This window comes from Phoca vitulina, unplaced genomic scaffold, assembly GCF_004348235.1.
Source record: "Phoca vitulina isolate PV1807 unplaced genomic scaffold, GSC_HSeal_1.0 scaffold33, whole genome shotgun sequence".
Classification (NCBI taxonomy): domain Eukaryota; kingdom Metazoa; phylum Chordata; class Mammalia; order Carnivora; family Phocidae; genus Phoca; species Phoca vitulina.
The window spans coordinates 14,650,680-14,664,885 of record NW_022589736.1 but is presented as its reverse complement, the minus strand read 5'-3'; the positions used below and the strand labels follow the sequence as shown (position 1 = coordinate 14,664,885).

General features: G+C 38.4%; 1 protein-coding gene across 4 annotated transcripts in view; it reads right to left on the bottom strand.

Moving 5' to 3' along the window:
* Positions 1–14,206, bottom strand: part of OPTN (optineurin) — a 52,703-nt gene that overhangs the window by 14,822 nt on the left and 23,675 nt on the right. For all 4 annotated transcript variants that reach the window (XM_032425658.1, XM_032425656.1, XM_032425657.1 and 1 more), the window contains exons 7-12: positions 12,859–12,961; positions 11,050–11,165; positions 9,533–9,682; positions 9,060–9,153; positions 6,069–6,227; positions 1,093–1,223 (exon numbers count right to left, since the gene is read on the bottom strand). In XM_032425658.1, coding sequence (XP_032281549.1) covers positions 1,093–1,223; positions 6,069–6,227; positions 9,060–9,153; positions 9,533–9,682; positions 11,050–11,165; positions 12,859–12,961 — 753 coding nt within the window. The remainder of the gene's footprint in view (positions 1–1,092; positions 1,224–6,068; positions 6,228–9,059; positions 9,154–9,532; positions 9,683–11,049; positions 11,166–12,858; positions 12,962–14,206) is intronic.

Sequence of the window (14,206 nt, the reverse complement as noted above, 5' to 3'; positions counted from 1 at the left end):
GGGGAAAAAAGAGCTGGAAAAAAATGCAAGGTTCATGAAAACCAGAACTTAAGGATTAACTTGAATTTTAAATATTATTGGCACTAGGACACAGAGTAGTGAAAGAAACTAACAATTAGGATTAAAAAAATCAATCAGTAAATAATAAAATAAAATAAAATACTAAGACTTCCAGAGAGTCTGGAGTAAGGACCAAAAAAAAAAAAAAATCAATCAGTAAATAACCACACTGTCAACTGATAAGGGAATGGATTAGAAAAAAGTGGCGTATTTCTAGAACAAGACACTATAGAGTAATTAAAGAGAATGAAATAAAACTGCATATATATATACACACACACCTCCAGAATTCAAAATCACAGTGTTAGATAAAATAAGCTGCAGAACAATACCTAGTGACCATTTTGTAACTTACACACAGAGAAACTAATATTATGCTGCTTCAAGATATGACATAGATATTATATTGATACTATGTAAAAGTATAGAACAGATGGGGACGTTACCCCCTCCAAGCTCCAGGCAGTATGGGGCAAAGAGAGAGAGAGAAACATAATGAAGGGTGGGGAACAGAGGAGGCTCCAACTTCACCCTTTTTCCTTTTGATAAAATATCCATGATGCAAATAAATGTATGTCACTGTCAATTCTGTGCGGAGTACATCGTGGTATGTGCTATTTTATTCCCTGTATTTTTCTATTTCTTTTTCTCTATGTTTCAATTTTTTCTCAAAATGGAAATTTAAAAGACAGAAGTAATTTTAGCCATATTTTCTTTTAAAACATATTACAGAATTGTTTAAAGTGTTTAAGACTATATACCCCTGACAACAGCAGACAGGACTTCGCAACACACAAGGTCAAAGTTTTTACAGCATGTCCAAGAGCAAAGAACTCATCACGTTCCCACAAGATGTGGCCAAGCCTCGTGGTAAGTCACGCTGAGTGTCAGGGACACAATCAAGCGAAGTGTGCTCAGCGTGATTCCTACAGCTCAACTTAGGGAGCACCTCTGACAGGCCCCCTGTGCTCGGCCTGTGCCCAGGGCTCCAGGTGCGTGCTCCGAGCCTTTCCGAGCCTTCCCAAGCCTCACCTGCCTCCATCTTCAAAAGCATTATTCTCTTTCAGCAGGATTGCCAGCTGCAGGGCCAGTTGCTCCTTTTCTTCGTGTATCTTCTCTCTTGCTGCTCTTTCAGCATGAAAGTCCGAACAGTAAACCTCCATCTGGTAGAAGGGAAGAGACAGAAGTTACTACACAGACGTACATGGATTCTCTACGGCCCAACGGGTGACGGGTGCAGGGGGAGTGCTCCCTCCTGCGATTCCCTCGTAAGGAACAGGGGCGCACAGTGCTGCTGGAAACCAGTGGCGACCGTGACTTCCAACCACCTTCAGACAGAAGACAAGTTGTGTGTGTGTGTGTGTGTGTGTGTGTGTGTGTGCGCGCGCGCGCGCGCACACACTTTAGACAATCAGAACCTGACAATGACATTGATATAGGTGGTTTAAACACTGCACATAACATTCGTTCAGTAAAATTCTGTGGTCTTTTTAAAAAAATCATATTCAGGATTAGCTTAATATAGTAAATGGTTTATTTACTGTCAGGTATATTTACGAAGGTTGGCCTTAAATTAAATTTTAAATAATAATAATAAATAGATGCTATTCATTGAATTCCAAACATGTACAAGGTCCTACGTTGGATGCCTATATTCCTACCTTATTGCACGTGTTGTAATGAGCACTGGGTGTTACATGCAAACAATGAATCATGGAACACTACATCAAAAACTAATGATGTAATGTATGGTGACTAACATAATAAAAAATAAATCCTGGGAATGTAGAATTGCTATGCTCATTTTACATTCATAAGTTTAACAGCTCTCAGTCCGGGGTAATTTAGGTAAGTGGTCAAACCAGCACTTGAACCAAGACTGAAGCCCATATTCTATGCCAGTCCTCACGGTGGTAGCCAGCCTCCAAGACAGCTCCAGGGATGCTCACCTTTTCGTATTCAAACCCTTATGTGGCCCCCTTCCACAACGAATAGAGCCAACCCGCGGAACCACTAGTATATTGCAGAAATGATGGTGTATGGCTTCTGCCTTGTTCTCTCCTGGGTCACCTGCTGTGGGGGAAGCTCGCTGCCATGTCATGAGGGTATGCAAGCTGCTGTGTGGGGAGCCCCACAGGGTGAGGAACTCAGGCCTCCTGCCCACAGCCATGTGAGTGAGCCAGCTTGGAAGTGGATCTTCCGGTCCATCTTGGGTGCAGCCTCACGAGGGGCCCTGAGCCAGAAGCACCCTGCTAAGCTGCTCCTGAATGCCTGACCCACAGAAACCCGAAGATGACAAATGCTTGTTGCTGCAGCTGCTAAAATGGAGGATAATTTCTTACCTAGAAATATATAAATATTATGCCATGATAGTGATTTCTTCACTGTTACAAAATTCTAAAGTAAAGATGAACTCCTTAATAGTGAAATGAACATTACTCTAAGACCAGTTTTTAACTTTCTATATTTAAAATTAGGGTTTTCCCCCTAAATTTCATGGTTCTAGGATACAAATATTTATCTTTCTTACTTTTGAAAGTAAAATTAAATAAAAAAATATTCTATCACAGTTTTACTTACCCCCCCCCCCCAAAAACAAACAAATCACACAACTCTGTGATAAAAAGGTCATTTTAAGGGACTTCCTGCCATTTGTGAACATTTTATGTGACTACTGATGCATCATGGGAATTTTTGAGTCAGATCCCAATTTGAGTTACAGTCTTACTTCTATCACTGATCAGCTTTGAGCCAGTCAGACCCGGGTCGTTCTGTCCATTCCTACATGCCCTGTGACACCAGTGGCTCATGTTTCAGGCTCAAAAAGAAGTGGCTGAATGAATAAACCAGAGTATCAAAACTCAACAAATGTCCACGTACAGAAGGACAAAGGACATGACAACAGTATCATGAGGTACCTGAACAAACGAACGCTATAAAGAGCTTGGGTTGAAATTCTCTTCCTATAGAAATAAAACTCAAGACTCTAAGTCCAGTCAACCACCTCTGGAGTTCATATTTGAGTAATGAGTATGTATGTGGTCACTGAGAAATAATAAACTGTTGACTTTGTTATGTTAAAAATAATTTATCTTTATCAGACTGGCAAACATTTAAAAGAATGCTACAAGGAGGTGGGGAAATAGACATTCTCTTCTCCTTCGGTGAGAGGATAATTTTGGTTATGCATTCTTGGAAGACAACTTGTTAATATTTATTTAACTTAAAGACAGGCACACCCAATAATCCAACCATTCCATGTCTACATCTCACTATAGATTCCACAAGTGCACAGAGACATACATACAAGAATGTTCCGTTCAGCATTGCTGATAATAGCAAAAATATTGGTACAACCTATACATCCATTAATAGAGGGCTGGTTAAATCTATCATGGTAATGCACACTTTGGAATACCATACAACTGTTCAAAAAATAACAAATGGCTATGAGTACTAATACGGAGAGAAGTCTAAGATACATCATGACTGAAAAGTTGTAGTATAAAAGGTGTACTGCAATCCCACTTTTAATTAAGCAAACAAACAAAGTAACAACAAGAGACAAAGGTTTTCCCCCCTTTTCCTGTGGTTTTACATCTCAGGCAGGATGCATTCCCACTGATAAACTTTCTGCAAGTCCTCCACCCACCAGGAGCAAGAGTGGGGCCAACCAGTAACAATAAGCCACGGTACACAAATTCTTCCAGAGTAAAAGAAGGAATGTGCCTCAACTTGTTTTCATGAGGCCAGTAAAACCTTGATCTCAAAACCTCACAACGACATTAGCAAAAGGAAAATTCTAGGCCAATCTTATTCAAGAATATAGATACAAAAGTCCTAAGTAAAATATGAACCAAATCCAGCAAGATGTACGACGGATAATTCAAGAAATGTAAAGTTTGTTTAATATTTAAAAATCAATGTGATTCACCACTTTAACAAATTAAAGGGAAAAGGAATGTATTTATCCAATTATATCATTACTGGAAGAAAAAAACTTTCCCTAAATAAAATTCAACATCCACTCAAAATTTTGGCACACAAGGAAGAAAAGGGAATTTCCTTGATTTGATAAGTGATATCTACAAAGCCTATAGCAAACACCATACACCTAGCAGTAAAATGTTAAAATCACTGCCTCTGAGACTGGGAGCAAGGCAAGGCTGTCTGCCATCTGCACTGTTACACAACACTGTATGAGGGACCCAGTCAGTGTAATAAGGCAAGAAAAAGAAATAAAACATAGGAAGAACCAGAAAGGAAAAAACCTAAAACTGTCATTATTTAAATGATATGATTATGAATGTAAAGAGGTCAAAAGAATATTCAGAGATATTATTAAAATTAAAATGTGAATTGAGCAAGTCTACTGCATACAAAATCAATATATAAAAATCAATTGTATTTCTATATAATAGCAGCTGTTAAAAAATGAAGATTTAAAAAGGTGCTATTTATAACAGTATCATAAAAATAGAGAGTATCTATGAATAACCTATTAAAAGATGAGCAAAATCCTTACTAAGAAGATTAAAAATATTACTTAGAAGAATTAAAGAAGATACGCCATGTTCATACATTGGAAGAGTCACTGTTGTAAAGATGTCGGTTACCTCCAAATTGATTTTTATCTATTTAATATAATTCAAGTCAAAGCTCCAGGAGGTTTTTCTGTGTGTGTGTGTGTGCGTGTGTGTGTGTGTGTGTGTGTGTGTAAAATACCAAGCGGATGCTAAAATTAAAATGACAATGAAAAAGGGAAAGAAAATCTAAGGTCCTCTTGACAAGTATCAATGAGGTAGGAAGACTTACTCTACCAGGTATCAAAATTTTTGTGCTTCATAGTAAGTCAAGACAGTATGGTACCAGAGCAAGGATACAAAAATAGCTCAATGGAACAGTAGAGAGTCCAGAAATAGACCCATGGACACCTGAACACAAGATACGACAAAGAAGGCAGCACATTACTTAAGATGACATTTAACATAAATGGTGCCAAGGCAACACGACAAAAAAATAAGTCTTCACTCTTACCTCACGCTATAAAGAAAAACTAATTCCAGACGGTTTCTAGATATTAATGTAAAAGGCAAAACAGTAAAATTTTTAGAAGACAACATGGGAGAGTATCTTCATGGCCTTGAGGTAGTGAAAGTTTTTTAATAGGACACAAAAAGTACTAATTGTGAGTGTAAAGACTGACAATGTAGACTACATTAAAATAAAGAACTTCTGTTCATCAAAAGACACCTTTATGGGCGTGAAAAGACAAATCACGGAGCCAAGAAATCTGCAACAAATATAACTGTCAAGGGCTTGTGTCTGGAGTGTATAAAAAACTCATAAAATCAAGACAGCAAACCAGAAGAAAAATGGGCAAAGACGTCTTCAGGCACTTCACAAAAGGGAACACCAAGAAGACTAGTTAACACTTGAGAAAGTACTCAGTCTCATTAGTCATCAGGGAAATGCACATTAAATGAGACACCATTATATGCCCACCAGAATGTTTACAAACGAAAGTAAAAATACTGATAATACAAGGATGGCTAAGGATGTCGAGCAACAGGGACTCTGTTAATGGGAGTGAAAACTGGTACAACCACTTTGGAAAAGTGTTGGCAACATCCACTAACACTGAGTAACACGTGTACTCTAGGAACCAGCAATTCCACTGCTAACTGGGTATGCACCCAACAGAAAGGAACGCACAGGCCAACAAAGAGAGACATCCACAAGAATGTCAGAACAACCTCAATCATAATGCCCCAAACTGAAAATAATCTAACTACCTATCAACCATAGAATGGATACATTCATTGAGCTCTACCCTTAAAAGTTTGGTGCACTTTCCACACGTGATATGCTTCAATAAAAAATGTTTTTAAATATATTGGTGGAAATTATAAAAAATCCAAAAATATATTTTGAACACCATCACTTTCCCATAGGAGAACATAATCAGGGTTGGCCTCACCCAGTTCATGTTTCAGAACGTGGCTTACCTGAGCCCGAAGAACAGTCATGGTTTCCAGGTCCTCCTCCTGCTTGGCGATGGTCTGCTTCATCTCATCCATCTGAAGCTGCTTGGAAGCCAGGGCCTTCTCTGCCAGTTCCAGCTTTTCACTTAGTTCTTGTAGTACCACCTTATCCACTTTTTCTGACTGAAAGACACAAGATCATTCTAGAAATGGCTGTGAAATAACTCAACCTAATTTATTTTTTTTTTTTAAGATTTATTTAAGTGAGAGAGCGTGCATGAGCAGGGGTGGGGAGGGGCAGAGGGAGAGGGAGTCTCAAGCAGGCCTAACCGACGATGCCCCCCCGGCGCCCCTAATTGAACCTATTTTAGTAAAACATTAAACGAAGTTTTATTTTTTTAAATGCCTGGCTCTAAACTGTTCTGTTAATTAGCAATGATAACTTAAACTCAGAAAGTTTTATTCATTTAACTTATAGTTTGCAAATTATAATTTCTTAATTTAAAACAATTTAAAAAAAACACTAAAATAAGGGAAATAATGACAAACCCTGATCTCAGTGAGGTTGTAACTTGCTGATACTGTTATTTTTCCCACTGATATTACTCTTATATGGTGAAGTCGTGGAAAAGAAGAAACATGTTTAAATTAAAAATTGATCACCTCACACCTGTCAGAATGACTAGTATCAAAAAGACAACAACAAGTGTTGGCGAGGACGTACACAAGAAAAAGGAATCCTGGTGCACGAGAAAAACCCTTGTGCACTGTTGGTGGGAATGCAAACTGGGGCAGCCACTCTGGAAAACAGTATGGAGGTTCCTCAAAAAGTTAAAAATAGAACTACCCTATGATCCGGCAAATCCCACTTCCCAGTATTTATCCAGAGAAAATGAAAATACTAATTCAAAAAGATATATCCACTCCTACGTTTATTACAGCAGTATTTACAATAGCTACCTATTTAGGAAGCAACCTAAATGTCCATCAAATAGCTGAATGGATAAAGAAGATGTGATCTATATTTGTACAAACACACACACACACACACACACACACACACACACAGACAAGAATATTACTCAGCCATAAAAGACTGAAATCTTGCCATTTGTGACAATATGCATGGACCTAGAAGGTATTATGCTAAGTGAAATAAGTCAGAGAAACAGACAAATACCATATGATTTCACTTATGTGGAATCTAAAAAACAAAACAAATGAACAAACAGAAACAAGCTTATAAACACAGAGAATGAACCGGTGGTTGCCAGAGGAGAGGGACATAGAGGGATGAAGTGGATCAAGAGGTATAAACAAGTCAAGGGATGTACAGTACAGCACAGGGAATACAGCTGACCCCCGAACAATGCAGGGGTCAGAGGCACTGAGCCCCTGTAGAGTCGCAAACCCACATGTAACTTTTGACTCCCCAGAAACTTAACTAGTAACAGCCTATGGTTGACTGGAAGCCTTAGCAATAATTTAGTGGATTAACACATATTTTGTATGTTATATGTATTATATACTGTACTCTTACAATAAAGTAAGCTAGAAAAAATATGTTATTAAGAAAATCATAAGGAAGAAAAGACACATATAGTTCTGTATTTTAAAAAGTCTGCAATATTAAGTGGACCCGTGCAAACCCTTTTTGTTCAAGGGTCAACTGTACAGTCAATACTATTGTAATGACTTTGTATGGTGACAGATAGTAACTACAGTTATGAGCGTTTCATAATGTATATAAATATCGGATCACTATGTTGGACACTGAAAACTAATATGACACTGTATGTCAACTCTACTTCAATTAAAAATAAATAAGTAAATTAATAATGAAAAAAATTTACAAGTCCTAGAGAAGAACAATATTCTATTAAAAAAAAAAAAAAAGAAAGAAAGAAAAAACAGGGGTGTCTGGGTGGCTCAGTCAGTTAAGCATCTGACTCTTGGTTTCGGCTCAGTTAATGATCTCATGGTTGTGGGAGCAAGCCGTGTCCTCAGGCTCCACACTCAGCGGGGAGTCTGCTTGAAAGATTCTCTCCCTCTGACCCTCCCCCTGCTTGTGTGCACCTTCTCCCTCTCTCAAAATAAATAAAACTTAAAAAAAACAAAAAAAAAACAAAGAGTACATTTATAAGCATATAAACTCAAAGACCCCTTCTAATTCAAAGCTTCCATGATCTTTACTTACTTATCCCAGCTTTAGCCAAGTGAAACTGACAAATTAAATTGTAAGCTATTTAAAGTGAACAATGTGACAATTTGATATGTGTACACAGCGGGAGAGGGCTCCCCCCACCAGGTTAATGAACACGCCTATCATCTCACACATCTACCCATTTTTAAACTGCCACACCATGCTGGTGTTATATTAATGTAAGCTGCAGTCCGGGAGTCCAGGGTCGCAAGGTCACTGACAGGAGCCAGCTAGCCCTGTAACAGCTCCCTGGAGACAACCCCACCAGTGGCCACCCACAGTCTCGCTGTGCCCTGCTCACGTGGGAGCCCATGCTGGTAGCTCTCCTATAAACCCACTCGCTGTTAGAAATGCTAAAAGCTGGGGTGCCCGAGTGGCTCAGTCGGTTAAGCGTCTGACTCTTGGTTTCGGCTCAGGTCATGATCTCAGGGTCGTAGGATTGAGCCCTGAGTTAGGCTCCGTGTTCATCAGGGAGTCTGCTTGAGATTCTCTCTCTCCCTCTCCCTCTGCCCCGCCCCACCCTGCCCTCTTTCTCTCTCAAATAATAAATCTTAAAAAAAAAAAAACAAAAAAAAGAAATGCTAAAAGCTTACTCCCCAACCCATAGAACCATCTCTGCACACAAGGCACATTATACACAGGTAGAACATCAAAGTTCTACCCACTTAGACACAAGAAATCAATTATAAACTCAAGAACAACCTCTGAAACCACACTTAGTTATGGATTAACACAACTACTTTACATATAAAAAATGTTTATGGTTTCTGTTCGCTACAAGGCTACAAAAGTTGTTTTTTTTCTATGAGTACCTCTTTCCTTTTCAGTTCCTCGAGTGATTTCAATGAATTATTGTATTCTTGAAGAAGCTTGTTATGTGTCAACTGGAGAGTGGCTAACTTGGACCTATTTAAAAAGAAATTAAGAAATGGAATCTTGGGGGAAAATATAAAAACTTAGTCTTGCCTTCCCACCTTCTTCTGAACACTCGACTAGCAAAATCTTCTCTCCTACCTTTACCAGCCCACCACCTGCTAGCATTTTCTTACTCTCAAAGAAAACAATCTTTCCAAAAAAAGAAAAAAAATCAAGATAGATTGCAAGTAACTTTAATCATTTTGTTATAATAGAACAAATTTTATCTCCTCGGAGAAGTCTCCTGGTACTCCTTCAAATACATAAAAGAGAAAAATTTTAAATTTATTCTTAAATCCTAATTCCAATCTTATAAAAGTGCTCCTCTACCTTCTTCTAGCAAGTGGTCATTCAGTTGTGGCATACTCACTTTTCCTCTTCGGTTTTAGCTTGCTCCATTTTGATTTCTGATCGCATGCTTTCCACTTGTAGCTCCAACTTTTTGTTGTTATAAACAAGCTCTTGCTTTTCATTCAGCTCTGATGGGGTTGCAGAATTTTTCCTTTCAAGGGCCTGACATCTAGGAAAGATCAAAATTTCATGAGGATAAACAATGCTCCTTCATTTCTCAGTGGCTTTTAAACCAATCCCAAGATTATGTAGCAAATACAAAGAAATTTTGGATTGCATTTTTCAAGGATTTAATAATGTAAAATAAAATATTTTATCCTTCTTGCTTCTTTATTAGAAGCAAGTAATATTTCTAAACCCTCATGACTAAACACTAAAAAAATACAGATCTTTTTTTTGTAAAAGAAATTTACATATTTCTGAACCCTTATGCCTAATATAAAAAAAACTACAGATCTAAGACCACACAAGCTATGGATAACTGTCTTAAGCAGTCATGCAAGTATATTTTTGTTCTTCAGACACAGACCAAAATAGTAATTGGCTAAAGGTGCTTTTCATATAGCGATCCATGGATATCTTCAATACTTTAAAAAGTTTGGGTTCTGTTAAGCATAAAGAATATGACTTCTGACAAAGATTTAATAAGGGAAAAGTAAGTGTCCTAAGTTTTCTTAAATATCAAAAAGAGAATTTCAATATAATAATAGCAAATATGAACCAATGGTTGCTATACGCAAGGCATTAACACCAAGCATGGTAAACATCTCAATACAACATTATGAAGTAGGGATAATGACACACATTGTACAAATGATAAAAGTAGGGCTCAGAGAGGTTAAATAAATAACTTGCCCAAGGCAATACCACGAATAAATTCAGATCCATAGTTCAACTAAGTCTGTTTGTCCAAAGTCCTTAGCTTTAGCTGCTGTGCTGTGCCAGATTTCCATGTCATCGTGTAGCCTTGGTAAGTGTGAACTCTAAGGCAACATACACTCATGTATTGTGCTGGATACATGTTTGCCAACTAATCCAAAAGAATAACATTTTTAAATTTCGGGTAACTTGCTACACCAAGAAAAACAAGCAAATGCAAAGTTCTCAATTTAAATATTAGCCTTCATAATTGATTGAAAATGAATTTTTTTTCTCAATAAAGCTCACTCAAGTTCTTTCTCCTTGCAGCTTTCATTTATGTTTGCTTACATCCATATTGTCAGCTCAGGTTAAGTCCCAGGAAATCTGGCTTACTGCTTTTTTACAGGTCCTCACATAGGCTACAGTACGTGTAACAAACATCCCTGAACAGCAGAATCAGATTTTCCTGGGCCCCATGCCCCCATATTACAAGTATATTATATTTATAAATGAACAGGTACATTAATCTCGACATTAGTGTTTGCTGAATTCATACTTTAATGAGGTTTCTATTTTTCTTCTAGTAACATAACAAAACTATGTTTTTACATAGTAATATATTTCTTAAAAATGTCCATTTTCTAAAGGAAAATAGAATTCATCTCTCATTCTTACTTCTCTTGAAGTCTCTTCTTCATCAGCTCAGCCTCACTGAGTTTTGTATGAGCCTCTTGAAGCTCCTTAAACAGAGTTGTCACCTGAAGGTTCAACGTCTCCACTTCACTTCCAACCTGTCATTCAGGAAATCCCAAACACGCACATGTGATTCAGACCAGAGATTAAATGAACTTCTTTGTGAGAAAACAGTGTGAACCATCAGTGTCCCACTAAGACTGGTGAGTTGATTAAACTTTTGACAATTAATGCCGTAAACATCTTCTTTGAAAAGAAATGTTTTAGATACAACTGTTTCCTTGTATGTCTATATTTACTAATTATATATAACATTTTATATTCCATGAATATAAAATGTAATTTATATGTATAATCACTAATTCATATGGCAATATTTATATATAAAACTGTTTATCTTACATAACTGATCAATTCGGATGCACTGTGATAATGACTTTGTCAGAATTTTTTTTTCCTGTAGACATGTGTGGAGTTTATTTAAAGGGAAGAAGAACTGTCTCCTTTTTGATTCTGGCAACCCAAGAACATCCCCTCTTAAGACTTATAGGGGCCAAAATTCACACAAACACTCCCAGATGTTAAGGTTTCAGGTTTTGCTAGTTTCTGCTCACCCTTTATCATCATCTCAGTTAATCCTGATCATGGCTCAGGGGATCACAGAGCACAGCGGTGTCAAAGCACAATCTAATTTACCCAGAGAGCAGCTTATGCCCATAGTCCTTGGCTGATTTATGTTTCGAGTTAACTCCACTCTTTTTACTGAACTGCGTTTTCCCTGGCAGCTCCAGAATGGCTGTCAGTGAGCTTTTTGGTGCCTTGGAAATCTCAGTACTTCTCTATTACTGGTTGTCAGATTGGCTTCAGTCAACAATGCACTATGACTCCCAGGTCTTCTCTTCATCTGTGTTCTAAATGTTCTCCAGTCTCTTCAAGTAGGAGACTCAGCCCAGCACATGCAAACAGTAGGCATTCTACATGTATTTGTTGAATAAATGAATTGGCTAAAGTGAGCATCTGACAAAAAATGTCTTTCACATGGACAACTGCAGCTCTTACAACTTCCTGCCTTCATCCACCTTCCCTGAGCTTAAGACTGAGTGATGGGCTCCAAGGCACAGCTCTGAGGTACCACAGAACACTGGCTATAGAAACATGAAACTCTGCATTCAAACTATTTCATTCAAACCAGTAGTAGGGGAGAATTGAGATCTTTCAATTCTGTCTCAAGTTTTTGGGTCATATTCTTAAAACATCTCATTATAAAGTGGGCAAAATTCCTTTCTCCACTAGACGGCCTGTTCACTCACAAAGTTAGGAGAGAAAATCAGTCAAGAAAAGATAGAGGTAGGGGCGCCTGGGTGGCTCGGGGGTTGGGCATCTGACTCTTGATTTCAGCTGGGGTCCTGATCTCAGGGTTGTGAGATGGAGCCCTGGGCTCCGCCCTCCACAGGCAGTTGGCTTGGGATTCTCTTTCTCCTTCTCCCTCTGTCCCTCCCCCCACTCATGTACCCTCTTGCTCTCTAAAATAAATAAATAAATCTTAAAAAAAAAAAAAAGAAGAGACAGAAGTGTGATTCCTTAGAATCACTGGGATAGGAACACATTTCGCTACAATTTACTATGGATGAAATTCAAATCAGGACAAGGAAATATGAGAGAAACAGAATATATGCAACATTAAAATTATTTCTATTTCTAAAGCTAATAACACAGCACAAGACTTGACTTCAGATACGACTCTTAGGTCCACTGGGGGTGTGATAGCAGCCTTAGAACCTGAGTACCCACAGTTTCTGGGCCTTTTTCCTCTTCTTTCTCTTTTTCTGTGCTCCCCTCTGTCTGGGTCTCAACCTCAGAACGATCACTGGCTTTCTTTTCAAAATAGGAAACTCTGAAAAATACAGAATATGGAAAAGTTACTTTCTCTTTGGGTTCAAGAGGAATAACAATTGCAGAAGCACTAAAAAGAACACTGTCCAAAATTTGGATAAAGGATCGGGGGTTTCAAAATCTCTCTGTATTTGCTATATTATGCATTAACCTTTTTGGGTTTAGCTCTCATCCTAAAATTGGCTAGATGTGATTTAAGATATGAATTCATGCAGAGGTAAAAGATGGGCATAAATCATCCCAAACACTGAAAAACACTGCCTCTTTTCATGTAACAGTAATACACAGAAATATTTTTTAAAATCTGTGTGTGTGTGTACATACATACATGCATGTGTGTTACATGAGTGTGTGTCCCTTTATAAGGATTCGGCAGAGAAAGGAAGTCTTTTTGGACCCATCTAAGTTCACAAGTCCCTTAAAAACAAACAAATTTACCGATATTCTCAATGAATCATAACCACACAAAAGCCAGCCTAAGGCAAATGAAACAAGAAGAGATTTCTGGTTAAAGATGTCGAACTGAATATATGCATGTAAATTTTCTCCCACCCTGTACCCCACCAAAATGACTTTTAAAAAGCCATATACATACAAGAACAAAGAGAAAGGGAGAGGAAATAACAGCAAGAAGATTTGGGGGGCACAGCTATGAGTGGGAACTGACTTGGCAGCCCAATAAGGCTGGGTCTGAAGCCAACAGTAGGGAAAGCCAAGCTGTAACCTGAATGACACTGTGGAAAGCAGAAGGCTCAGGAGTCAGTGACACCAGGTACCACTGGATGCGGGGACAAAGGTGGGGCCTGTTTAAGAAGGACTAGAAGTGGTGCCTGGGTGGCTCACTTAGTTGGGCGTCTGACTCTTGATCTCAGGGTCGTGAGTTTGGGCCCCACGTTGGGCTCCACGTCGGGTGTGGAGCCTACTTAAAAAAAAAAAAAAAAGAGGGTCTAGAATATCACAAAATAAAGGGTTTCTGGGTTCAGACGTTAGTCAGAGATGAGACGTGGATTCTTCTGTAAGGAGAACTTATACAAAGAACATTAAGACCCTCAGCCACCTTTCTCTCCTCATCTTAAGAACTTCGGCGTTTGAAAAACACCCTCCAGGCAGGAGGCTGGAAGAGTCTCCTCTGGAGTATGTAACCAGGATAAGGGAAAAGATTTAAAGTTTCTGACATGGGGCTTCCCCAAGGAAACCTCCCAGCCAGATCTCCCTGCAGGTGCACCCAGAGCATCAATCAGCTTCT